The 27,743-nt window shown below is 42.6% G+C and overlaps 1 protein-coding gene across 1 annotated transcript; it reads left to right on the forward strand.

The window, feature by feature from the left end:
* The first annotated feature begins 327 nt into the window (after positions 1 to 327).
* LOC123448571 (probable nucleolar protein 5-2) lies at positions 328 to 7,080 on the forward strand. Its single transcript, XM_045125517.1, has 10 exons — positions 328 to 473; positions 570 to 679; positions 774 to 815; positions 3,743 to 3,922; positions 3,997 to 4,161; positions 4,884 to 5,084; positions 5,164 to 5,463; positions 5,814 to 6,014; positions 6,092 to 6,223; positions 6,514 to 7,080. The coding sequence occupies exons 2-10, from the start codon at positions 602 to 604 to the stop codon at positions 6,844 to 6,846; spliced, it is 1,632 nt and encodes a 543-aa protein (XP_044981452.1). The 5' UTR covers positions 328 to 473; positions 570 to 601; the 3' UTR covers positions 6,847 to 7,080.
* The last annotated feature ends 20,663 nt before the right edge of the window (positions 7,081 to 27,743 follow it).

Raw genomic sequence — 27,743 nt, forward strand, 5'->3', positions numbered from 1 at the left:
TGACATCACTCAGATATACTTTGTGAAATAACATTTCAAAAATCCTTATTTCATTATTGCATTAGATTCATACCTTTTTATATCTATCACACCTGCATAACCGGATAGTTTTTCTTCCGTTGCAACGCACATGCATTTTTGCTTAGTCCCTAAAAGTCCCTCATGTTTCTTTCATATGGAATTAAAAAGGATTTTTTTAATCCCTACAGCAAAAAGTCCCGATAAAGAAACACCCACTAACCCAACCGTGACCTAAAGGCTAGAGATCCAACGGCAGCCAATCCCCACCCGGCCAAATCAACGGCAAGACGGGCCATTAGGCATCTCTCTAACATCATGTATAAATCTCTCCAAGACATGTAGCTCTAAAACCCTCGCGGCGGCGCCTCTCTTTTCCCCATCCCACTCGCCGCAGCCAAGCTCCCTCCTGGGCTCCTCCTAGCTCGCGGTCTCCATCGCCCAATCAGCTCAAGGTTCGTGGCATTCCTGGCCTTCCAGGAGGTCGTATTTGTTGTGCAGGCATATACACGAGGTATTTGGTTTGATTTGGTTTGTGGCTGTGCTTGCAGTCCAGGTGAGTTGAGTTGCGGCTAGGTTGGAGATGTTGGTGCTGTTCGAGACGCCCGCTGGGTTCGCCCTTTTCAAGGTTCTGAACGAGAGCAAGCTTGACAAGGTCGAGGTGGGTGTTTAATTTGATTTGGATTACTCGTGTTTAATTTGATCTCTGTGTGTTTCCTGGACCGACGGAGCTTTGCGTTCATCTTTGTTCGTAGGATCTATGGAAGGAGTTCACGACGTCGAACTCGGCGAGAAAGGTGTGTGCTTTATCTACTCTTTTTTCCCGACGGCAAATAACTTCTCTTTCCGAAACTGTTAGTTCGTGATCTATCACGTTGTAAAGTCAGCCGTGATTTTAGGGCCGGACAGGGCCGGTCCTGAGATTTTAGGGGCTCTGGGCGAGATGATAATACGGGGCCCTTAGAAACAAAGGTTCTTAGATATAAAGTGATGTCGACGGTGTCAATTAATAGAAAGAGAAAAGGAGACATGTCTTCTCTAAAATGGCGTCGTCACGCCGATAAATGGGTGTTGTGAGGTCGGTGTCTCTCTCTAGGGTGCACAAGAGATCACACATTGGTCGTAGGCAATCAGGTAGGGAACCATCGGACGGGGGATCATGTTGACTTGCCTTTACCCTCCTACAAGCCCAATTGCGCTGTCGTGTGGGTGGCGCAGGTCAAATTATATGCTTGGTATGATGAAACCAATTGCATAAGAAAACGTTCTACGACATAAATATTTGATCCGTTAATATCAGCTGTGTCTTCCTGCTTTGCTATTGCTGAGGTATGTGTAAGTCTGGTCGTCCTATCGTTGACCATGTGTGTTGCTTCTTACTCTTTATCATCATATTTTATTTTGTTAGTTTTTCTGGATATCTTCCTCCATCTTGGTTTATTGGGCCTCATCATATTTTGTGTCAAACATGGACCATCTAAATAATTAACAAAATATGCGGTGTGCGTTTCAAAAAATTACATTTTGTATTTTTATTTTAAATAAATTTTCCATAATATATTTTTTATGACATATAGTTTACATTGTATTAAAATGTATAGTCAAAATTTGACTCAAAATAGGAGTGGTCTAACAAACCGAGACGAAGGAAGAAGTTTGCTAAAGTTGCCCCTGTGGCAAGAATGCAAGTATCTATCAATCGATCCTTAATTCCTAGTTCCTTTGAATAAACACCTACTAGCTAATAGAAGCATCTTCCTTTTTTAGATCCTTAATTCCACGCAAGTATCTTTTTTTCTTTTAGGCAGTCTGCGCAAATATCTAAGCATGCAAGTATTACCCTTTTTTTTAGACAAATGCAAGCATTACTTTTTTTTAGAAGATGCAAGCATCTATACCTACTAATAAAGAAAATAGGTATTCTTAGTCCGTCATGCTATTTTATGGAAAACCCCCTAATGTTTTTGACATTAAACCCATAGTACATATTAAATGTTTTTTAAAATACTCATATCTTCTAAACCGTAACTTCAAATTTAACATGTTATATATGGATTTTGATTATAAAAATATGTAGAATCTGAATATGACTTTATTTTAGGTGTTAACCATTTTAAAAATATTATCTAGGATGCAATCTTAATCAATAATGCATTATCCGTCTTTCTTTCATACCGGTACTGATTTGGATTGTGGATGAACATCTCAGCAAAATCAGGATTACAGACGAAATTGAAGATCATTTGACCGTTTCTTTGTACGTATTAACTCTACAGGCAAGTCATATTTAAATAGAAGACCTATGGAATCTTGAACTGCATTTTTGTAATCTAAGATCATCTTTGTTTGGATCGTAGCTACAAATACACAAACAATAGACCACTTTTTGTAAATTAAAAATGTGTGGTATTCTTTTTCTCTGTTGCGCACGGGCCCTTTTCCTAGTTATTACTAAATCAAAGAGCTCCCTGCCCTGATTTTGTGTGGTCACAATCACCTTTTTTAAGAGAATGGCCCACTATCATTTAACAATCCACGTTTTTGGTGCTGAAGAAAAAATGGCCCAAAGGCCCAGTTCGCTAGAAGAGATAATGTTTTGTCTTCTTCCTGGAGACACCGACGGACAGAAAAGCAGCTTTGCTCCAATAGCGACCAGTAGATCAGATATGAAGGGGTGCTTGCACTTACTTGGGATGGGGGCCCGGGGCGGCTGCCCCTCCCGCCCCCTCCCCCCCACCCCCCCACCCCCCCACCCCTCTGGGCTGGCCCTGGTTCCCAAGCTATGTATCCCTTTTCCAAATGTTAGAAAGGTTGTCTTACCTAGTTCTAGCATATAAGTTGGTTTGGACTTCTTTGACCCGCAAGGAACTCTCCACAACTTAACTCACTTCAGCAGGCTGATAGATGGATGATATCTTGTCCGCACAGTGGATTACCTTGCTGGGGACTGTGCCCGTTGAATACTGGATTTTCCACCAACTTAAGGCTTCCGTTGGTTTGGAGGAATTTCATAGGATTTCTATAGGATAGGATTCTTGTAGGAATATTTCCTTTAGAGCCCTTTGGTTCATAGGAATGGATTCCTACTCCTACACAGGATTGGTTCATATCCTTCACATTACAATGAAAAATAAACATGAGCCTAGACTCTGTTAGAGTTATAATATAAGTCATGTACTCCTTTGTATTTATCCCGTTGTATAAGGGGTTTCCTGCATATGTTCCACACCTGTACATGTATATATATATCGGCCTATGGCCTCATGGGAATACAAGTTGCTTATTCTTAACAGACTCAATGGAAAATAATCCTATGATGTGAACCAAATGACATCTCTTTTCCTATTTCTACTCATAGGATTTGAGATACATGTCTATCTTATTTCCTCCAAGTTTCCTATTCCTATGATAATCTTATCCTATGAACCAAAGGAGGCCTAAAATAGTGATAAATGACATTCATGACTGCACTTACTTTTTGCAAGCCTGTTTGCTAAATATAATGGGTGGCTGAATGGTTCAGTTAGATCTTCTATTTTCTATATATTTTCTCATTTCCTGACCTCGACTATTTCTTCTTGCTGATATCCGTTGGTGATTTATAGTGGTATATAAAGTTCTTGACAAGCTGTTGAGTTAATCCACATTCAGTGCTATTTCTTATATTCTCTATACTTAGTTTTTACTGACTCAATCTAAATCACGCAATATAACTTTATTATAGGTGGTTGAGTTGAAAGCTTTCAACAAGTTTGAGAACACATCTGATGCCCTTTCTGCTGCAACCCTCATTATTGATAGCAAACCTACCAAGGGTTTGCGCAAGTTCTTGCAGAAGCATTGCGACGGTGAAACGTTAGCTGTTGCTGACTCTAAACTTGGAAATGCTATAAAAGAGAAACTGGTCAGTTAGTTTCATAGTTGCTTTGTTTCTGTACAATTACCAGTTCCACTTACAAGTTTAATCTGCTTTCACAGAAAATTGACTGCGTTCACAACAGTGCTGTGATGGAGCTGATGAGAGGGCTGAGAAATCAGCTTAGTGAGCTTATATCTGGGTTGGGCACACAGGACCTTGGTCCAATGAGCCTGGGATTGTCCCACAGCTTGTCTAGATATAAGCTGAAGTTCAGTCCTGAAAAGGTGAGTCAGTACTGCTGGCGCTTTTCTCCCTTTTATCTGTCATGTTAATTTGTGCTTCATTTCTGGCTCCTGTGTCTAAGGGCATCTCCAACAGTTTGTTGGTTAGCTTGTTGGTAAAATATGCCATGTCATCAGCCAACACCTTAACATACAACTACTCCAATGGGTTGTATCTAGTTTGTCCAATAAGATGTGAGGTAATAAATAAGGTGCTCTCTCATTCTACATTGGAGCTTGTGCAAGGGTGTTGGTTAATTTACATACAACCTTGTTCTCTTTCCTCATTTATTGCAATGACACATCATCAAAAATCCTATGTGTCAAAATTACCAACAACTATCTTACAACCATTGGAGATGCCCTAATGGCTTGGCATATTTATCTTCCATCATTTTCCTTGGTTGTATTTCTGCATGGTTATTGTTTCCATTTTGTGTTGCTATTTGTTGAACTTTTGCAATATTTTGATGTATGGCTGTTGTGTCCTATGGTATACCATTACTATCTTCAAGCATATCTTGTTATATTTCTCTGTTGTCATTCTCTTGTAGGCCTTTTTGAGCTAATATTTATTTAATTACATTTGTAATATTCATTGAAGCTAACATCTTGTTAGCTGTGGCTGGTCATGAGATAGTAATACATCTATTTGTAGAGAACCCCCTTGTAGATTCGGCTGTGTGTGGTCATGACAAATAACTCTATTATTTTTTCCTCCGCAGGTTGATACCATGATCATTCAGGCCATTGGCTTATTGGATGATCTTGACAAGGAGCTTAACACATATGCAATGAGAGTTCGTGAATGGTATGGTTGGCACTTCCCAGAGCTCACTAAGATAGTGACAGATAATATACAGTATGCAAAAGTTGTGAAGTTGATGGGCAATAGGACTAACGCGGTTAACCTTGATTTCTCGGAGGTAAATCATCGACATGTCTAAATATGAGTCGTATTCCTATGCTGGAAGCTTGCTTAGTTAGAAGTTCTGTTTTTTTCAGATACTGACAGATGACGAGGTAGAAGCACAGTTAAAGGAGGCTGCAGTAATATCCATGGGAACAGAAGTTAATGATCTTGACTTATCAAACATTAGGGAACTTTGTGATCAAGTCTTGGCTCTTTCTGAGTATAGATCTCAGCTGTATGATTATCTGAAAAGTAGGATGAACACAATTGCACCAAATTTGACTGCACTTGTGGGCGAACTTGTTGGTGCTAGACTTATTTCACATGGTGGCAGTCTTGTAAATTTGGCCAAGCAGCCTGGTAGCACCATTCAGATACTCGGTGCAGAGAAGGTGAGTTTACTATCTGTAATCACGGACATATTCCATGTGTTTTTTCTACATTTGAATATTGTTTTGAATTGTTTTTTAGATGGATTAATTTTCATTTAAAGAACATGGATGAGGCACAATAGGACTGGGGAACTAGAATTATATATTTATATTTGATATTTGTATCTTCTAGTCAATATGAGAGAAAAACATGATGAATGGACACATGTTATCCTTTGCTCTATCTAACTCCTAACAATGTTGTGGTGACATTAAGTAATGTCATGGCTGCAAATGATCTATGTTGTCTGTAACATCTGTTTGAATTTTCCTTTCCGCCAAAAGAAACTAAACTCTACATTTCTTTCCAGGCTTTATTCAGAGCTCTGAAGACAAAACATGCTACACCTAAGTATGGTCTCATCTACCATGCATCCTTAATTGGTCAAGCAGCTCCAAAGCACAAGGGAAAGATTTCTCGTTCTCTAGCTTCAAAAGCTGCTCTTGCCATCCGGTATGATGCCCTTGGTGATGGTGAACATAATTCCCTTGGTGTTGAGAGTCGACTGAAGGTATTGACATTCTTGAACACCATCTATGTTTAGTGTATTTTATGAGGATTGGCCTGACATAAAGAATGTCTGAACAGCTTGAAACATGGCTTCGGGTTCTCGAGGGTAAAGAACTAGGGAGATCTGCTGGTTCCACGAAGGGAAAGCCCAAGATAGAAGTCTATGAAAAAGACAGGAAGAACGGTCCTGGGTTAATTGCTCCTGCTAAGGTAAGTGGTATCATGATTGTCCTGCGAAATCTGAGGATGCTTCCCAGTAATGGGAAGCAAGGGCCAATAACGTAGACGTTTCGGTTATCTTGGCAAGTATTTCAAGTAGAATATTTGTCAGAACTGTGGAGCTGTGTTAGGGTAGACCTTTTGGATAAGGCAAGAGAGAAAATAACCTCATTTTGTTTTCAAGATAGTTCGATCATCTTTCTTTCCCTTTTTAGGCCATGAACATGTTTGTTGTTCATAATATTCATCTTGGCTTGATGTTTTAAATTTGCATTTGTCAGACGTATAATCCTTCGGCTGATCTGGTTCTTGCGCAATCCATGGAAGAAACTCCAAAGAAGCCTGATGCAGCTTCAAAGAAGAGGAAACATGATGATGCTGTGACTGCACCATCAACCGAGCTTGCTGAGGAAGCAATTCAAGAGGATGGTGACCAGGAGGGCAAGAAGAAAAAGAAAAAGAAGTCCAAGGACGTTGAGGAGTCTCCTGCAGTTGATACCAAGAGCGACAAGAAAAAGAAAAGAAAGTCCAAGGGGACAGAGGAGGAGGTTGCTCCCGTGGAAACTGAGTCTGGTAAAAATGATAAGAAGAAAAAGAAAAGGCAGGCTGATTGATGCTTCTATTCCCCAGAGAAGAAGGGAAGAAAGGCAAGTCATTTTGCGTAGGCTTAGGTTCAGAATTTGTGTTGTGTAAACTGGAATTTCACCGGCAATTCGATGCTTGTTAGCTATAGTATATAAACTTTGCAGGGTTCACGCAGCTGTGTTGAACAACTACTATTTGGACAGACTATGGGAATTTGAATTTTTTGCACTATCTATATATATACAAAAAACTTGAAGGGAAAATCTAAAGAGAGGCGCTGCACCACAACTCTCTCATGCAGCGGTTCGTATGGCCTCATGCTTACATCATCGCATTAAATATTTTTTTTTGAATTTTAAAAATGATTTATCTCACAGATTAATAATTTGATATGAGATTTGTCTTTACCGTTATGTTCGTCTTGACGAGAACTTTAAAATAAGATCTCATGTTATCATGTTTTGTTGATTTTTTTCGTCGTTCATAGTTGCCACATTTATGCCATCGTAGTTGTCATCTTACGGGTGTACAGTTGTCACAAAAATTATATATAGTTACTGAAACAATAATTATATATTTTTTAAGTATTACAGTGTGATGTGAAGCTAAAAGTGGTTATTAAAGCACTAACAATAAACAAGTAAATGCATGAACCAACACAAGTACAATGAATGAAGTTTTTTGAGAGGTATATCAATATTCATAAGTCTGATAAGCAAGTTAATTTAATGTGAGAATTATGTGACAAATAATACGACAAGTAAGTATAGTAATCTGACAAGTACGGACGAAAATAAAAGTTATCAAAACATAGCGACATTGGATCTAGTTTTGAAGATCTCGTCGTGAAAAAATCAATGGTGAAAACGGATCATTAATTAAGATAACAGTTTGAAAGATAAATCTTTTATAAATAAAAAATAAAAAATGATGTTATGTTTGTGTAATGTTGCATGCATGTAAGGAATAGATAGAAAAAAGCCGCCGCACGGGAAGACTAATGTGCGGGGCCGCTCCGGGGCCGCTCCCTAGTGAACTCTAAACTTGAATGTTCGTTCTACGTGAAAGTATATATCTCTTGTCAGGCAGTCGTGTGTCAGTTTGATCCCGTATCCATCAGGTGAAGCCAAGCAAACTAGAGCCAACATACTTTGAGTGCCCATGGGATTTACCAAATCGAGAATGCCCAAGCTGCCAAAGTTGGTGGGAGGACAAACCGTCTTCAAATTGACCTTGCATTGCCCCCGAGACAATTTCTAGGTAACGATCCAAAGAAAAGCTCTCCGGGTCTTGGTAATGCTCATGACCGGGTCTTGGTAATGCTCATGTCCGAAGGCACGTCAAGAGAGTGAGTGGTATATGGCCACGTGCACCAACGTTTTTGGATTTAACAATAAATTGCTCAAACTAGTATGCACGAAAGCCTAGATGTGCATGAAGAGAGCTTTTGAATCGTTCAATTAATAAAATATAATCTTTACTAATATTTCATCTGACCCATAAGTAATACTATTTCTTATTATCCTTTCAATTTACCATGTGCTCTTTTCGTGCATTTGTCCATTTGCTCGAGCAGAACCCGGGTACGGTGTCCGAACGAGGTGAGTAGATTGGAGGGTAAACATGAGAACAGATTTACCCAGGTCCGGTCCCTCCATATGATGTAAAACCCTACTCTTGATCATGTTATATATTGTGATTTGGTACAAAGTACAACTAATACTTGAGGGATTCTAAATTGAGTTATGGACTAGCCCAACCCTCACATGTTGTGAGAGCCTCGGTTAATAGGGATGATAGACTACTCATATAAATAAAGAATTTCTTCTTTTTTGACAGCTCATTCGAAAAGAATTTCAAATTTAAGCATCCTCACCTTCAAGCAATTTCAGGATGGGTGACCGACTAGGAAGTTGGTCTCAGGTGCGCACAAGTGATGACAAAGTGCGCAAAAACCACTAGTGTTGATATGTGGGGCCAACCTAGATCCCGCTAGCTGTAATGGCCAGTAACTAGCGGGTTTGTCCGCGGCATTACAAGTTGGTACTAGAGCCGACCATCGCGGTTACATGGATGTTTGCGGGTCAGGTGCGAGGTCATGTTGTGCATGAGGTTTGTGGCCCATCGTGGCACATGGAATGGCATATGAGCCGTACTGGATGCACAGACGTGTGCCAAGAGGGAATGTTCATGTGGCTCGACGAGGACGTCGGTTTATTTGAGTGGGGGTGTATGTGAGATCCCGTCTTAAAGGGATGGTAGACTACTCATATCTATAAGAACTTTCTTCTTTTTTGATAGCCCATTAGGAAAGAAATTCAAAGGTAAGCATGCTCAGGATGGAGCAACTTTAGGATGGGTGACCGACTCGGAAGTTGGCCCGAGATGCGCACATGTGAGGACAAAGTGTGCAAGAAATACAAGTGTTGATCTGTGAGGACATCCTGTATCCGCAAAGAGGACCATTAACCGACGATATGTCCTGGGCGTTACACATATATAGGATACCGGGGCCCTAGGGTTACAAGGGACGTTCTAGTTGGCTACCTCTATGGAGAACAATCCTCCACAGATTTGAGTTTCTTTCCATGTACCGTAAGGTTTCCAGGATCCCTATTCTACAAAGCTCATGGGCCGGCATGATGGCGTAGGGACGAAACCCGTCATGGCGTTTCTCGGGTCGGCGTACTTTTGGAAATATGCCCTAGAGACAATAATAAAATATTTATTATTATATTTCCTTGTTAAAGATAATCGTTTATTATCCATGCTAGAATTGTATTGAATGGAAACTCACATACATGTGTGGAAACATAGACAACACTCTGTCCCTACTAAGCCTCTAGTTGATTAGCTCCTTGATCAAAGATGGTTAAGGTTTCCTAGCCATAGACAACTGTTGTCACTTGATGACGGGATCACATCATTAGGAGAATGATGTGATGGACAAGACCCAAACTATGAACATAGCATGTGATCGTGTCGTTTTATTGCTACTGTTTTTCTACATGTTAAGTATATGTTCCTATGACCATGAGATCATGTAACTCACTGACACCGGAAGAATACCTTGTGTGTATCAAACGTCGCAACGTAAGTGGGTGACTATAAAGGTCCTCTACAGGTATCTACGAAGGTGTTCGTTGAGTTAGCATGGATCAAGACTGCGATTTGTCACTCCGTATGACGGAGAGGTATCTCGGGGCCCATTCGGTAATACAACATCACAACAATCCTTGCAAGCATTGTGACTAAAGAGTTAGCCACGTGATTTTGTATTACAGAGCGAGTAAAGATACTTGTCGGTAACAAGATTCAAATAGGTATAGAGATACCGACGATCGAATCTCCGCCAAGTAACATACCGAAGGACAAAGGGAATGTTATACGGGATTAACTTAATCCTTGACACAGAGGTTCAAACGATTAAGATTTTCGTAGAATATGTAGGATCCAATATGGACATCCAGGTCCTGCTATTGGATATTGATCGGAGAGTGTCTCGGTCATGTCTACATAGTTCTCGAACCCTCAGGGTCTGCACACTTAAGGTTCGGTGACGTTTCAGTATAGCTGAATTATTGATGTTGGTAACCGAATGTTGTTTGGAGTCCCAAATTAGGTCCTGGACATCACGAGGGGTTCCGGAATGGTCCGAAGCCAAAGATTGATATATAAAAAGTATCCATTTGGCTACCGAAAGGATTTCGGGCATTACCGGTAAAGTACCGGGAGTGACGAATGGGTTCCGGAGTTCCACCCAGGAGGGGACCGAACAGGCCCAAGGGTGGTGCACCAGCCCCTGGTGGGCTAGGTGACCAGTCCAAGAGGGCCTATTCGGCCGAAGTGGAGAAGTAAAGAGAGGTGGGGCCAAACCGAATAGGAGAGGAGTTTTCCTCCTCCAAACCGACTTGAAGGAGGAATCCTCCCTCTTCATGCGCCGGCCGAACCCTAGGGAAAGTCCCTAGGGCACCACCCCTCCCTTCCCTCCTATATATAGTGGAGGATAGAGAGGCTTTTTGCACCACAAGCCACTGCGCAGCCCTCTCCCCCTCCACCACCTCGTGACACCCCGTAGTTATTTCGGTACGACACGACGAAGCCTTGCCGGAGTGGCTCCACCATCATCACCGTCACATCTCAGTGCTGTCGGAAAATTTAGCTACCTCTTTGTCTCTCTTGCTGGATCAAGAAGGCGGAGATCGTCATCGAGCTGTACGTGTGCTGAACGCGGAGGTGCCGTCCGTTCAACGCTAGATCGTGATTGGATCGCGGGACGGCTTGCGATTCAGATCGCGAAGACGTTCGACTACATCAATAGCGTTTCTTAATGCTTCTCGGTTAGCGATCTACAAGGGTATGTGGATCCGATGTCCCCTCTCGTAGATGGTCATCACCATGGATAGATCTTACGTGTGCGTAGGAATTTTTTTGTTTCCCATGCTACGTTCCCCAACAGTGGCATCATGAGCTAGGTCTATGCGTAGATGACATCTCGAGTAGAACAGAAAGGAGTTTGTGGGCGTTGATATTCAGATTGCTGCCCTCCTTAGTCTTTTCTTGATTCCGCGGTATTGTTGGATGAAGCGGCCCAGACCAACATTACTCGTACGCTTATGAGAGACCGGTTCCATCGAGTAACATGCAACTTGTTGCATAAACATGGCTAGCGGGTGTGTGTGTTTCTCCTACTTTAGTTGAATCAGTTTTGACTGAGGTGGTCCTTGGAGAAGGTTAAATAGCAACTTGTGTATCGCCATTGTGGTTTTGCGTAAGTAAGATGCGATCATGCTAGATACCCATAGCAGCCACGTAAAACATGCAACAACAAGTTAGAGGACGTCTAACTTGTTTTTGCAGGGTATGATGTGATATGATATGGCTAAAGACATGATATGATATATTTGATGTATGAGATGATCATGTTTTAATAGTTAAATATCGACTTGCATGTCGATGCTATGACAACCGATAGGAACCATAGGGTTGTCTTTAATTATTTTGCGCTTGGTGATGCTTTTCTTTATCGCTAGTTCAGTAGCTTTAGTAGCAATAACATAGTTAGCGCGACAACCTCGATGGCAGCACAATGATGGAGATCATGGTGTGGCGCAGGTGACGATGGAGATCATGCCGGTGCTTTCAAGATGGAGATCAAAAGCACAAGTTCATGGCCATATCATGTCACTTATGCTTTGCATGTGATGTTAATCCTTTTATGCACCTTATTTTTCTTAGGATGACGGTAGCATTATAAGGTGATCCCTCACTAAAATTTCAAGTTAAAATTGTGTTCTCCCCGAGTGTGCACCGTTGCGATAGTTCATCGTTTCGGGACACCACATGATGATCGGGTGTGATAGACTCTACGTTCACATACAACGGGTGCAAAACAATTGCACACACAGAACACTCGGGTTAAACTTGGAAAGCCTAGCATGTACAAACATGGCCTCGGAACACAAGAGACCGAAAGGTCGAACATGAGTCATATAGTAGATATGATCAACATAGAGATGTTCACCGTTGCAGCTAACTCAACTCACGTGATGATAAGACTTGAGTTAGTGAATTTGGATCATGTGACACTAACATGACTAGAGGGATATCAATTTGAGTGGGAGTTTATTAGTAATATGATTAACTAAACTCAGTTATCTTGAACATAGTCTAAGTAATCTTTGCAACTTTATGTTGTAGATCAATGGCTCGCGCAGTAGCAACCCTGAATTTTAATGCGTTCCTAGAGAAAGCTAAGCTGAAAGATGATGGAAGCAACTTTGTTGACTCGGCCAGTAATCTGAGGCTTATCCTCACGGCTGCTCAAAATAAATATGTCCTTAATGCGCCGCTAGGTGAAGCACCTCCCCAATCAGCAACCCGAGATGTTATGAACGCCTGGCAGTCGCGTTAGGATGACTACTCATTAGTTCAATGTGCAGTTTTGTATGGCTTAGAACCGGGGCTTCAAAGACTTTTTGAACATCATGGAGCATATGAGATGTTCCAGAAGTTGAAGTTTATCTTTGAGAAGAATGCCTGGATCGAGAGGTATGAAACCTCCGATAAATTCTATGCTTGCAAAATGGAGGAGAACGGGTGTGCCAGTGAACATGTGCTCAGAATGTGTGGGTACTCTAACTGTCTCGCTGAGTTGGGAATTGCTCTCCCGCAAGAGGCTATTAGTGACATAGTTCTTCAATCACTGCCACCTAGCTATAAAGGCTTCGTGTTGAACTACAACATGGAAGGGATGAATAAATCACTCGCCGAGCTATTTGCGATGGTGAAAGTCGTTGAGTCAGAAATCCAGAAAGAACATCAAGTGTTGATGGTCAATAAGACCACCAGTTTCAAGAAAAATGGCAAGGGCAAGAAGGGTAACTCCAAGAAGAGTGGCAAAGCCGTTGCCCCTCCAACGAAGAAACCCAAGGCTGGACCCTAGCCGGAAACTGAGTGTTATCATTGCAAGGGCACTCGTCACTAGAAGCGGAATTGTCCCAAGTATCTGGCTGATAAGAAGGCGGCCAACGCCAAACAAGGTATATTTGATATACATGTTATTGATGTGTACCTCACCAACTCTCGTTATAGTGCCTGGGTATTTGATACCGGTTCGGTTGCTCACATTTGCAACTCAAAGAAGGAACTACGTAATACACGAAGGTTGGGGAAGGCCGAAGTGACGATGCACATGGGAAATGGTTCCAAGATTGATGCGATTGCTGTCGGCACACTCTCACTTCAATTACCATCAGGATATGAACCTAAATAATTTTTATTTAGTGCATGCGTTAAGCATGGCCATTATATCTGGATCTTGTTTATTGCGTGACGGTAACTTATTTAAGTCAGAGAATAATGGTTGTTCTATTTATATGAGTAATATCTTTTATGGTCATGCACCCAATGTGAGGGGTTTGTTCATGTTCAATCTCGGTAGTGATGACACTCATATCCATAACATTGAGACCAAAAGATGTAGAGTTGATAATGATAGCGCCACTTTCGTGTGGCACTTCCGCTTAGGTCATATTGGTATAAAACGCATGAAGAAACTCCATGCTGATGGACTTTTGGAGTCACTTGATTTTGAAACACTTGACACATGTGAACCATGCCTCATGGGCAAGATGACTAAGACCCCGTTCTCCGGAACAATGGAGCGTGCAAGTGACTTGTTGGAGATCATACATACTGATGTGTGTGGACCGACGAGCATAGAGGCACGCGTCGGTTATCGTTATTTTCTCACCTTCACATATGATTTGAGTAGATATGGTTATATTTACTTAATTGATCACAAGTATGAAACGCTTGAAAAGTTCAAGCAATTTCAGAGTGAAGTTGAAAATCATCATAACAAGAAGATCAAATTCTTATGATCTGATCGAGGAGGTGAGTATCTGAGTTATGAGTTTGGTACTCACTTAAGACAATATGGAATTGTTTTATAGTTGACACCGCCTGGAACACCACAGCGTAATGGTGTGTCCGAACGTCGTAATCGTACTTTATTAGATATGGTGCGTTCTATGATGTCTCTTACCGATTTGTCGTTACCATTTTGGCGCTATGCATTAGAGACAACTACATTCACTTTAAATAGGGCACCATCAAAAGCCGTTGAGACGACACCATATGAACTGTGGTATGGCAAGAAGGCAAAGTTGTCGTTTCTTAAAGTTTGGGGATGTGATGCTTATGTCAAAAAGCTTCAACCTGGAAAGTTGGAACACAAAGCGGAAAAGTGCGTCTTCATAGGATACCCAAAAGAGACAGTTGGGTACACCTTCTATCTCAGATCCGAAGGCAAAGTGTTTGTCGCTAAAAGCGGGGCATTTCTTAAGAAAGAGTTTCTCTCGAAAGAATTGAGTGGGAGGAAGAGAGAACTTGATGAGGTTATTGAACCTCTACTTCAACCAGAGAGTAGCACAACACAGAAAGATGTTTCTGTGGAACCTACGATAGTTGAAGAGGATGCTAATGATGATGATCATGAAACTTAAGATCAAGTTGCTATCGGACCTCGTAGGTCGACAAGGGTATGTACTGCTCCTGAGTAGTACGACAACCCTGTCTTATCAATCATGTTGTTAGACAACCATGAACCCACAAGCTATGTAGAAGCAATGGTGGGCTTGGATTCCAACAAATGGTTAGAGGCCATGAAATCCAAGATAGGATCCATGTATGAAAACAAAGTATGGACTTTGGAAGTATTACTTGAAGGGCGAAAGGCTATTCAGAATAAATGGATCTTTAAGAAGAAGACGGACACTGTCACACCCTGTTTTCACCTCACTTCCACTGTAGTTCAAAAATCTGAATTTATTAAAACTTTTCAAAAACCAATGCTATGAGTGCCCTGGTTGTCATTTGTATGCTTGTATGCTTGATTGAGTAGTATCAAAAACCATATTTTTCATAACTTAAATATCCTCAAAAATTCTTTTTTTTATTCTGACTATTTCAAAACCCTGCTTTGGGTTGCAGTGCAAGTCCTTGATAGCAAGGGAGTGCTCTCACCCAAAGATGGCGATGTGGTTATAAAACTATTTTTACTCTCCAAAACCATAAAAAATTATTTTCCTATTTTATATGCATGTCCATTTCCGAGGCCAGAAATGATAATCGTACATGGAAAATTACTTTTCTGCCTTAGAAAAATCTGAGAAAATTTGGAGATACTGAGAGGACATATATTTTCCATAAATAAGATTTTCAACCCCTATTTATATTCAAAATATTTGAGTAAAACCTTGAAAACCTATTATGTCTGTTTTGATCTTTTGGAATATTTCCAAACAAAATATTTCCAATAAAATCCTAGAAAATTCCAGCAACCTTCCCAAGCTATATTTACTGGCCACACCAAGTTTCACCTCATTCCAAGGTAGTTTGGTCCACTAAATAATTCCAAAACCCTGTGTGTCTAGAACCAAGTTGAATCATCTCTACATTGCAAAGTTTATTCAAATGGGTTGAAACTTTGCAGGAGTGTTCAACACCCCAAATGAGGAGTCACTACCAAAAATGGGATTTGCAGGAGGTAAATTACCAACATTCCCTTTAGGAGGGACATATCTGCCATTTGGGGGGTGATTTGAAGTTTGCATTGCCAAACTTGTCCAATGGGGCTCAAATTTGGTGGAGTATCTTATTTTTGCACCCAAGTTAATCCTGTTAACTCTCATCACGAGTGGTGAGGTGTTGCCATCCCGAACACCTGTCGAACACCTACTGTCATATTAGCAAAACAGCTCCTACCCCACTCCACACCTAAGCTCTTCCCTCCAAACTCATTGACCAAGTAGCCAACACCACTCCCCAACTGCACGAGAGTGGCCCCTCTTTGAATCCAAGCACAAGACCCCCAAAACCCCATTCTAATTTCTGGTCTAACACTGGCATCTCTTCTTTCCTCTCACCCCATGGCCAACAGTGAGCCCCTCGGCTCCCAAACGTCTAGGCATCTTCAGGCCAAGCCCCAGGACACTCCAGACAAGGCAAAAGCGCCCCAGAGCGCGCCAACATGCTGTGTGATAACCCACAAGTATAGGGGATCACAACAGTTTTCGAGGGTAGAGTATTCAACCCAAATCTGTTGATTCGACACAAGGGGAAGCCAAAGAATGTTCTTGAGTATTAACTGAGTTGTCAATTCAAGCAGACCTGAAAGACTTAGTATCTGCAGCAAAGTTTCAGTAGCAAAGTAGTATGATAGTAACGGTAGCAGCGGTAACAGCAGCAGCAGTAACAACAATAGCGGTAAGAGTAGCAGTAGTGACAGCAGTAGCGGTAAAGTAGCAGAACTGACAGCAGTAGCGGTAAAGTAACATAGCAAGGACCAGTAGGAAAAGACTCGTAGGCATTGGATCGGTGATGGATAATTATGTCGGATGACATTCATCATGTAACAGTTATAACATGGGGAGATATGTAAATAGCTCCAGTTCGTCAATGTAATGTAGGCATGTATTCCGTATATAGTCATACATGCTTATGGAAAAGAACTTGCATGACATCTATTGTCCATCCCTCCCGTGGCAGTGGGGTCCTAATGGAAATTAAGGGATATTAAGGTCTCCTTTTATTAGAGAACCGGAACAAAGCATTAGCACATAGTGAATACATGAACTCCTCATACTATGGTCATCTCTGGGAGTGGTTCCGGCTATTTTCACTCCGGGGTTGCCGGGTCATAACACATAGTAGGTGACTACAACTTGCAAGATAGGATCAAGAACACACATATATTGATGAAAACATAATAGGTTCAGATCTGAAATCATGGAACTCGGGCCCTAGTGACAAGCATTAAGCATAGCAAAGTAGTAGCAACATCAATCTCAGAACACAGTCCAACAATCATACGATGAGATTACTCACGAACGGTGAAGAGCATCATGGAATTGGCGATGAAGGATGGTTGGTGATGACGACGACGATGATTTCCCCTCTCCGGAGCCCAGAACGGACTCCGGATCTGCCCTCCAGAGGAAGAACAGGTGGTGGCGTCGGCTCCGTATCGTAAAACGCGATGAACTCTTCTCTCTGATTTTTTCCGGGCAAGAGAGAATATATAGAGCTGGAATTGGAGGCTGCGGAGCCACGAGGGGCTCACAAGCCTGCCAGGCCCAACCAGGGGGGGGGGGGGGCTCCTAGGCTTGTGAGCTCCTGGCTTAGTGTCTCCAGGTGATTCTTGCGCCAATATTTTTTATATATTCCACAAAAATCCTCGTAAATTTCCAGGTCATTCCGAGAAATTTTATTTCTGCGCAAAAACAACACCTTGGCAATTCTGCTGAAAACATCGTGAGTCCAGGTTAGTTCCATTGAAATCATGCAAATTAGAGTCCAAAACAAGGGCAAAAGAGTTTGGAAAAGTAGATACGATGGAGACGGATCAACTCCCCCAAGCTTAAAGCCTTGCTTGTCCTCAAGCAGATCAGTTGACAAACTGAAAGAGACAAAATAAAAACTTTTATGAACTCTATTTGACCTTGCTGTTGTAATTATGTCTAACACATATTCAGATTTTCAGCAAGATCATAAGCTAACCACATAAGCAATGACATTTAGGTCTCATGATGTACTCATATCAATGGCATAATCAACTAGCGAGCAATAATAATAAGTTTCAAACATCAACAATTCAATTGAAACAATCATGAAACAATATGAATAGATGGTATCTCGCTAGCCCTTTTTGAGACCACAAAACATAAATGCAGAGCACCTTCAAAGACCAAGGGCTGACTGAACATTGTAATTCATGGCAAAGAAGATCCAGTCACAGTCATACTCAATATCAATTAAAAGTAAAGCATAAAAATGACATAGGTGCTCTCTAATTGGTGCCTTTTGATAAGGAGAGGATGACTCAATAGAAACGTAAATAGATAGGCCCTTCGTAGAGGGAAGCATTGATTTGCAAAGGTGCTAGAGCTCAAGCTTTTAAAACAAAGATAAATAATTTTAAGTGGTATGCTCTGATTGTCAACGCGATGACCAAGAGTTTTCACCATCTTCCATGCTACACATACTATAGGCGGTTCCCAAACAGAAAAGTAAAGTTTTGACTCCCCCACCACCGATCAATCACACTCCACGACTAGCCGAATCCTCGGGTGCCGTCCATACCGACCACAATCCAGGGGGAGTTTTGTTTGCAATTATATTTTCGATTTGAGCATGGAACTGGGCATTCCGATTACCGGCCCCTTTCTCGTGAGTGATAGTGAATAAACACGTATCGAGGATAACACGCCTAACATGGAAGATACTGACCGCCCCTTGTCACCACATGAGTGGTTCGCACATACAAGACAAATTATTACTTGAAGATTTAGAGAGTGTGTGACAGCCCGAGACCGACATCCAGAAGATTCCCCCTTTTTATTTCCGTTTCCGTCGTGTGATTAGTTTTATTTGTTGCATCATCATGTAGTTTGCATCATCGCATCATGCATGGCATCTTGCATCGTCTGTCGCGTGTGGTGCTTCGAGTGCTCTCCGAGTCTTAGGGCGATAGGAACTCCCCTCAGCTCTTCTCTTTGATTTTGTTTTGGGGTTGTGTAAAAGTTTCTGTTTTAACCCTTTTAAAAAAAGTCTTCTTTTAAAAACCCTTTTATTAAATGCGGGGGCAACCCTTGGGTTTTCTTTATTTTTCTCCTCTTGTTTTATTTTAAATCCGTATCATTTTCTTTTCTCTTTTAAAGCGCTTTTATTTCATTCTTTAAATAAAAGAGGTTTATTTTATTCTGCAAAAAAGGTTTTAATTTTAATTCTTCAAAAGGGTTTATATTATTTCTTTTAAAAATGCCCAACTATTTCTTATAGTTGGGAATGTTTTTTTTCAAAAGGGGTCAAAGGCATTTATTTTATTTTATTTTTTTGTTAAAAGCCTTTCTTTATTTTAAAATTCCTGTTTTAGAAGTTTAAACAAAAAAAAACAGAAGGGAGAGGAGCTGCCGGCCAGGCCCAAGGCCCAGCCGGATACACCCTGACCTAGCCCAGCCCGTAGCTCCCATCTCCCGTGCGCCGCGAGCCCCATCTCCTCCCGCAGTGTGACAGCCCGATGCCGACGTTCCAGAAGATTCCCTTTCCTTTCCGTTTCCGTCGTGTGTCTGTTTTATTTTGTCGCATCATCATCGCATCATGCGCATCATCAGCATTGCATCGGCATCCCGTTGCCGCCCGTTTTCAAAACTTGCATCCGTTAGTAGTTGCCGGTTCTCGTCGTTGCCCCTTCTGAGCCCGACCGCACACGCACGCGCCCGCGGCACCGTCGAAACCCTGTTTTAAAAGTGTGCGTTAAACTTTCTCTGATCGGGTTGAGATTTGACATGCGGTGTTATTTTAATATAGGTAGGCCGCCTATCAAGTTTCGCCGCGATCGGAGTTCGTCTAGTACCCGAACGGTCGACCGTAGCGGCACCATATTCGGTCTACCGTCGAACGTTTGTCGGTGTTTTAAAATTCATGCCGCACCGCCCGTTCTCCCTCTCATCTCCGGATGTCCCCTCTACACGGCCGCGTACCTATACCCGCGTTCGGAATCGTCCGAATCTGACCCCGCGGTTGGATCCGGAGCGCGATTCCGGGCAACCTAGCCCCCCCATTTGTCTCTATATAGACCCCATGGCATTAATTAGACAGCCACTCCCTCTTCACCTCGTTTTCCGCGCCCGAAACCCTAGCCGCTCCCGCAGCCTCTCTCCTCCCCTCCAGCCGCCGGGCCCGCCCGAGCCCGGGTCAGGCCCGCCAAGCCCATCCGTGCCGCCGCCTCGCCCGAGAGCTCTTCCTGGCCGCGCCGCCGCCTCGCCCCCGTCGGCCGCCGCAGCTTCTCGCACCGCCGCCGTGCGCCCCGCTCGCTGGAGATCCCCCTTTACCGGTGACCCCACTGGCCGGAGCCCCACCCGTAGCCCCGCAGCAGCCCTGCCCCTCGCCGGGGACTGCAGCGCCGGCCTACCACCGCGCCATGCCCTCCGGCCTCCGCGCCGCCATGCGCTGTCGCCGCCCTTGCCCAGATCCGGAGGCCGCAGACCGGATCCAGCCCTCCGACGCGTCGGCAGCCACCGGAGCCCTGCGTTCCCGCGGCCATTCGCATCGCTAGGACCTTCTCTCCTCTCGGTCGAGAGCGAGGAGGAGGACGACGTCCCTCGCCCTGGCCGCGTGGGCCTGCTGCGCCCCGACCGGCCCAGGTCCGAGGCCTGCACAAGGAGCCTCCGCAGTGGCCCAGCACCGAGCCGGCCCAGGTCCCTGGCCGCGCTTCGCCCCCAAGGCAAGGCCCAGTCACCTTCTCCACCGACCTGGCCCATGGCCCAGGTGAGTCCCGCCTCTATCCAGCGCCGCGTGCGCTTCTTAGTGTCTTGCGCTGCCCCTGTCGGCCCATTTAGTAATTTAGGTTTTTGTTTCGTTTTAGATAATTCCAGTAAATATACGTATATTAATATGCCCGTATCTTTTTATCCGTAAGTCGGAACGAGGCGTATCTTATATGGTTTTGGGGTAGCTTCGCGAGTAGAACACGATTTCACAACTTGCATATGTGTTTGATGTAGTTTAGCGTGCCATATGCATTGTTTACCGTGCTGTCTATATAGGATAGACGCCGTATTTCTTTTTCGCGCTAGACCGTATTGTCCGAATGCCGTTTTAGAAATGTCCATGTTTTAGGGACCATTTTTCCATGCTTTTTAGAGCAGTCATTTGTATTTTTGCGTGTAGGGAGTTGTCTCTAGTTTATTTCCCGTATATAGGTGTTATATCGCATTTTTTGTGTGGCATCATTTTGTGTTGCAAACCCCACATATTTTATATGATTACGGGGTAGAAAAATCCATTGGATTTTTCTGTGCAATTAGTTTTAGCTTTTGAGGAAGTTAGTTCGCGCGATATTTTGCCATGTTGCCCTCTTGTCTTTTTCGTAGGATTTATTCCGTGCCTCGTTTGAATTAGTTGTCAACTAGAGAGTTGATCTTGGATGTTTTGTTTAGCCCCTGGTATTTTTGGTTGCAATAGAAATGCATGTTTAGGAGTTTTTTGCTTGCTCTCAAGTTGCTAGAAATATTGCTGATTTGGAGGAGCTGAAATATTTCTAAGTCTGGAATCTGTTATATTTTGTTGCTGTGTTGTTTTGCTTCTATCATTAGATTTGTAGCTCATTTGAGGTTGGTCCAATGGAGTTAGTTGTACCCCTTGTGTTTCTCTAGCATGCTGTAAATGTTCATGCCATTTGGAGTCCTGTAGCTATAAGTTTTGCTGCTGTCAATATTGCTTCAGATCGAAAACTGCACTTTCATGAGGTGTAATTTTCACTAAGTCTGAAATAGTGAGTGTGATGCCATTTTGTGACTTCTTTCCCTAGTGTTCCTTGCTGCCATGCTAGTGATTGTTAGTTGTTCTTAGTAGTGCTTCTTGCCCTCTTCCGTGCCATGCCTTGCTTGAGCATATCGGAGTTGTGTAGCCGTAGTTGTGGGGCGTAGAAAATGCTATGTGGATGATTTTGGCAGATTGTAGTCATTTCTTGTTTTGCTCGTAGTTTTTGAACCGTGGCTCCGATTTGATCGTGTCCTACATGAAACTTGCTTAGAATCTCGTGTAGTTTCATTTTATCTTGCTGGTTGTTTGTTTTGAAGTGCTCGTAGCCATCGTTGCACACATATTGCATTCATGCCATCATATCTTGCGATGCTTGTATCTTTTGATCCGTAGCTCCGTTGGAGATGTTCTCTACGTGTAGATTGCTTGCCTTGACGCGTAGAATCACGTGAACCTATTTGTTTTGCTGTTTAACAACTAATTAAAAGCATTAGGCCAGATCTGGACAGAATCGTAAATTAACTTGTGAGGTCGTTCCGGAGGTGCTATAAGACATTTCCGACCTCATTTAAAATGCCTAGATAGGTAGTTTAATTTCCGCTTCACCTCTTGCATGTTTAACCACATTTAATATTGCCGTGTACCTAATCGGGATAGAACTAAATAAATAGACGTGGAGTATCATCGATATGCAACTCGTTGCATATTGAACTTCACTTAATGTGTAGAGTTTGATTGTGTGATTGGTCATGCCGTGACTTGCATGTATTCAGCTGCTCATGCATCATATGTGTTGTGCATCGTGTGGTGAATATCGTGTGTTGATGCTTGTTTCCGGTTTCCCCGTCTCGATAGAGTTCCGCAAGCGTGTCGGATGTGAGGTCCCGTTCGACTATGTTGGTTCGTCTGCTTCACGGAGGCATTCTTCTTCCAAGCGAGATCTCAGGCAAGATGATCATTTCCCCAGACACCATTACTATCATTGCCATGCTAGTTTTCCCGTTGCTACCCTTGATGTCTCGTTGCCTACCACATGTTAAATATCAGCCTCTCAACAATGCCATGATTACCTTCAACCTGTTCAACCTAGCAAACCACTCATTGGCTATGTTACCGCTTGCTTAACCCTGTGTTAGCATTGCTTTTGCAGGTGCAGATGCTTCCATGTGAAAGCATGGGTTCCTTGTTATATCACCATATCTAAAGCTATTTAATTTAATACACCTATATACTTGGTAAAAGGTGGAAGGCTCGGCCTTTCTAGCCAGGTGCTTTGTTCCACCTTTACCCCCTTAGTTTTCGGCTACCGGTGTTATGTTCCATAATTGAGCGCTCCTAACACGATCGGGGTCGTTATGGGGACTCCCTTGATAATTCGTTTTAGATTAAAGCTGGTCTGGCAAGGCCCAACATTGGTACTACATTTGCCTAATCACCTAATAAAATTGCATAGGGACCCGCTGGCACCCGCAGACTAATTTAATCAACCCCCGGGCGAGTGCTCCTCATGAGTGTTGGTCCAAAACAGAGCAGCTTATTAATGCTATCTGGGGCAACTCGGCGTTTGGCGTGGTAACCATCGCTCATCCGTCGTGTCCTGAGAACGAGGTACGCGACTCCTATCGGGATCGTCGACACGTCGGGCGGCCTTGCTGGATTAGTTTTACCTTTGACGAGATATCTTGTGCATCGGGATTCCGGTGATGCTTTGGGTAATCTCAGAGTTGAGGTTTTCCACTAGGGAATCCGACGAGATCGCGAGCTTCGTGATTGAGGATTTCTATGCGGCTTGTGGTAATTTGTGATGGACTAGTTGGAGCACTCCTGCAGGGTTAAATCTTTCGGGAAGCCGTGCCCGCGGTTATGTGGCAACGTGGAAACTTTGTTTAACACTGGTTCTAGATAACTTGAAGTTAACTTAATTAAAACTTGCCAACTGTGTGCGTAACCGTGACTGTCTCTTTCGTGAGTTCCTTCTCTGATCGAGGACACGGTGGGGTTATGTTTGACGTAGGTAGGTGTTCAGGATCACTCGTTTGATCATCAGCAGTTCACGTCCGCTATGCGTAGATCTTCCCCCTCTTATTTCTGGTAGTCATAAGTTTAGCCACCAAATATATGCTTAGCCGCTGCTGCAACCTCACCACTTAACCATGCCTCACCCATTGAGCTTTGCTAGTCTTGATACCTTTGGAAATGAGATTGCTGAGTCCCCTGTGGCTCACAGATTACTACAACACCAGTTGCAGGTACAAGTAAAGGTTACTCGACGCGAGCGCATTGATTGTTCATTTGGAGTTGCTTCTTCTTCTTCTTCTTCATCGATCTAGGATGGGTTCCAGGCCGACAGCCTGGGATAGCAAGGATGGACGTCGTTCTTATTTTCTCGTTTGTTTTCGTCCGTAGTCGGACCTTGCTCTTACTCTTGATAATTATGTAATGTACTGATGTGACTCTGATGTAGCTTGTGGCGAGTGTAAGCCAACTCTGTATATATATCTCTTCTTTTCAGTACATGTACTTGTAACGATATCCATTCTTGCGACACGACGAGATGCGCTTCTATCCCTGACGAGGCCTTCGTGCCAAATTGAGGATAGGGTCGCATCTTGGGCGTGACAAGTTGGTATCAGAGTAGTACCGACCTAGGAGCCCCCTTGATTGATCGAACTTGGCCGAGTCGAGTCTAGTGAAAAACTACTTTGAGTCTAGTTATATATCGGAGAGTAGGATTCTTTTTTCTCCTCTTCTATGCTGTGGTGAGGAATCTTGGCGTAATAATTTACTCTACTCCTCTTCCCACTCAAAATTTTTTAGGATCACGCAGATATTTTTGGAATCTATATGATGCCGATGTGACGGAGTTCTGTCTTGGTGCCTCATGTCTGACTTGATTTTCTTCCGGGGAGTTGAGCTCGAGGGATTCTTGAGCACATCGTTATCATTCAGATTTCTTAGTATCTTAGAACGAAGGATGTTCGTAATTGCTTCAATACTAGTAGTGGCGAGATAACCCCGATGTCCCCAGTGCTGGTGCAGATTGTTCGGGAGTACTGCCATACTTTGTATCGTTGTGATCACGAGGGTCTGTTGTAGATGAAGGTCCGAGATTCTCGTCGTGTGTTGACGGATGTGATACAAGTGACGGGTTAGTATAGGAGTTGTGTGATATTACTCCTTGTATTCGTGTACCAGATTGCATGACCAGATAGTTCAGGAATTCATAGGTGGGAATTCAAGTAGTTGCTTATAGGACAATCTTCCAACAAATGCATGATGTTAGGTTGGGGTTCGACATCTAGTGGATTCGTTTGTTCACGGTCGACTTACAGCGGTACACGTTGTGTCTTAAAGAGTCCTTGTAGCTTGCTACGACTCGGGGACGCTTCGTATGTCGGGTGCACTGCCTTGCACTTGATGGCTACTGTAAAATCGAGCCCGTGCGATCCTGTCCATGAAAATATCGGACGAAATCTTTCTCATGAGTTTGTTCTGGCTAATTGCAAGCCGCACCCTTTGTGTTGTTGAATGTGGTAATTCGAGTTGCTTCGGTGTCAAGTGGTGATTTCAGATCTTTTCTAAGAGGTGTTCTCATATTTTTATGAGAGTATTAATTCTTTCATCTATCAATTGTCTTATCAATTCCTTTCAACTGGAGTCATCATATCAATTCCATTCAACCGGTGTGCTTCTCTTCAGTGAATTCAGTCCTCTCAAATTCTTGCAGATCAGTCTCTCATTTTATTCCGGAGTTCATCTCATCCGTCCCAAGTTGTCTTTGTTTTCCCCGCCCTCCCGCCCTTTTTTCTCGGTGATTCAATTTTCATCCAAGAGTTTTATTTTCATTGTGCTTCCGCTATCTGTTCTTTCTCTCTTACCCGGTGAATTTAATTTAGTTGTCCGTGTCATCATATCCTTTTCATCTTTGTTAATTCTTTCCTATGTTGGAGATTCTTATCAGCCTATGTTTTTATCATTTCTCTCTTTTCTGTCCGGAGTGGTGAAGACATCTCTGAGTTTTGTGTTTTCAATTCTTTTAGTTATTTCGAGGTGCTCAACCTCATCTAGTTCTCTTCATACCGGTGCAATATCTCTCTTTTCACGGTGATTTCTTTGAGTGGGCCCATAACCCACAGGTTCTTCCCAGGATCTTACCTGCCTCTTCTAATCTTTCCGGAGATCTTTAATTCTTTTCAACTATGACGTAAGTATGAATTCCACCAGTCATATTCCTTCTTCAAGATCTATTTGAGTTAATTCTCATTTTGGCTAAACCTTTCATTCTTCTTATTCCGGAGTGTCTCATTAATTCTTGGTGTTGTTCTCGTCATCATTCTCAGCTTGCAAATTCGAAGGAGTGTTTCTCTCAATCTTGGTTCATTCTCTTGGAGTTTAATCATTTCAGCTTGGTGCCATCATCTTAATTGTTCCAATCATGAGTAATCCTTTTCTTGCTATCCGGTACATTTCTGATTTGTTTTTTTATTTCTCGTTCCTCCGAAGGCCATCATTTCTGAAGATTCTTCGTTCTCAGCTTTCAGCTTTCATCCTCAATTCTTCTCCATTGTTGTCTCTTCGTTCGTCTCTCGGTTATTCCGGTGCCTTGTTCAAGTTTTCTCTCAGGTGGCTCATGAGCTCTTCATTTTCATGTATCTTCATTAATCCTTAGTTTTTCCATTAATTGGAATTCTTACCGGTGCTTCCTTCAATTTTTGCCTCAAATGGTGCTTATCTCTCTGTCTCTTCAAGATTCTTTCAAGAGGAATAAGTGGTATGCTAAATCCGTTGCTTGTCATCAATTAAACTTGATGAAGGATAAGCATAACATAATTCTTTTTCTTGTTCTTCCTTCTTCCAAGAGATTTCAATTCTTGGTTTCAATTCTTTTCTCAAGTGCCTATCTTTCTTTCCGGAGTTCCAAGTTTTCTCAAGTTTCTCTTCGTGAAGCTTCATCGAAGACTTTGCAAGGTCATAATCTTATTCTTTTCTACCTTCATGTCCTTGCATCATTCATTTGTATACGGAGGTCCTTCTTGGTGGTTCATCAAGGTTTCAATCTATTCTCATGTGTTCTTCAAGATTCTGTTGGAGTACCTCAACTATTCTTTCTCTTGCATTTCCAATGCTTTGTTCTTCCTTTATCCTTTGAGGTGGTATTATATCATTATTGTCAGTGTACGAGTTCCGAAGAGATTTCCTTTCAAGAATGAGATAATTAAACCCACCAATTCTATGTTCATGGGATATTTTCAACCCATGATTTCTTCATTGAGCTATCTTGGTTTGGATTTCACCTAAAGCTTTTCCTATGGATTGTTGTTATCATGGTGCTTGTCATTAATCCAAGTTCTCAATGTATCCTCTTGGTGTTAGTATTTGTTCATATCTTGGTTCTCCCAACCTATCCTTGTTTCTTTTAGTGGTTGGTTGTCACCTCATATTTGTTGAGATGATTTTCATAAGCCCACTAGTATCTTGTTTTTGTTGTTGGGTTTCCAACCACTACGTCAATTCTCTGTCCGGAGGCTCTTCAATTCTATTGTGATGATAGTTGTCATTCTTTTCTTCATTCTCTTCTTCCCTATGAGCTAGTTCCTATTCTCTTGATCCGGAGGCATTGTGATATTGCTCTTTTGGGTCTATCTTGTTGTTCTATCAAGATCATGGTGTTCCCTTGATCTATTTACTTGTTTGTTATGAATATTGTCTAATTCTCTCTTCTTATCGAATTTTTTGTCCCATTTTCCTACCGAAGTGCTGCCGAAATTTTCCGTGAATTCTTGCTTCTTTCTCATATAATTCCTCATCGCTTTGCAACCTTCAAGGTTCATTGTTTTCACTCGTTTGTCAAAGAAGCGACTAAGTGTTTAGCTCTTGTGCTTTCTCATCCTCTCCCCCTTTCATTCTTGGATCTCGGGGCGAGATCCTCTTGTAGTGTAGGAGAGCTGTGACAGCCCGATGCCGACGTTCCAGAAGATTCCCTTTCCTTTCCGTTTTCGTCGTGTGTCTGTTTTATTTTGTCGCATCATCATCACATGATGCGCATCATCAGCATTGCATCGGCATCCCGTTGCCGCCCGTTTTCAAAACTTGCATG

This window comes from Hordeum vulgare, chromosome 4H, assembly GCF_904849725.1.
Source record: "Hordeum vulgare subsp. vulgare chromosome 4H, MorexV3_pseudomolecules_assembly, whole genome shotgun sequence".
Classification (NCBI taxonomy): Eukaryota; Viridiplantae; Streptophyta; class Magnoliopsida; order Poales; family Poaceae; genus Hordeum; species Hordeum vulgare.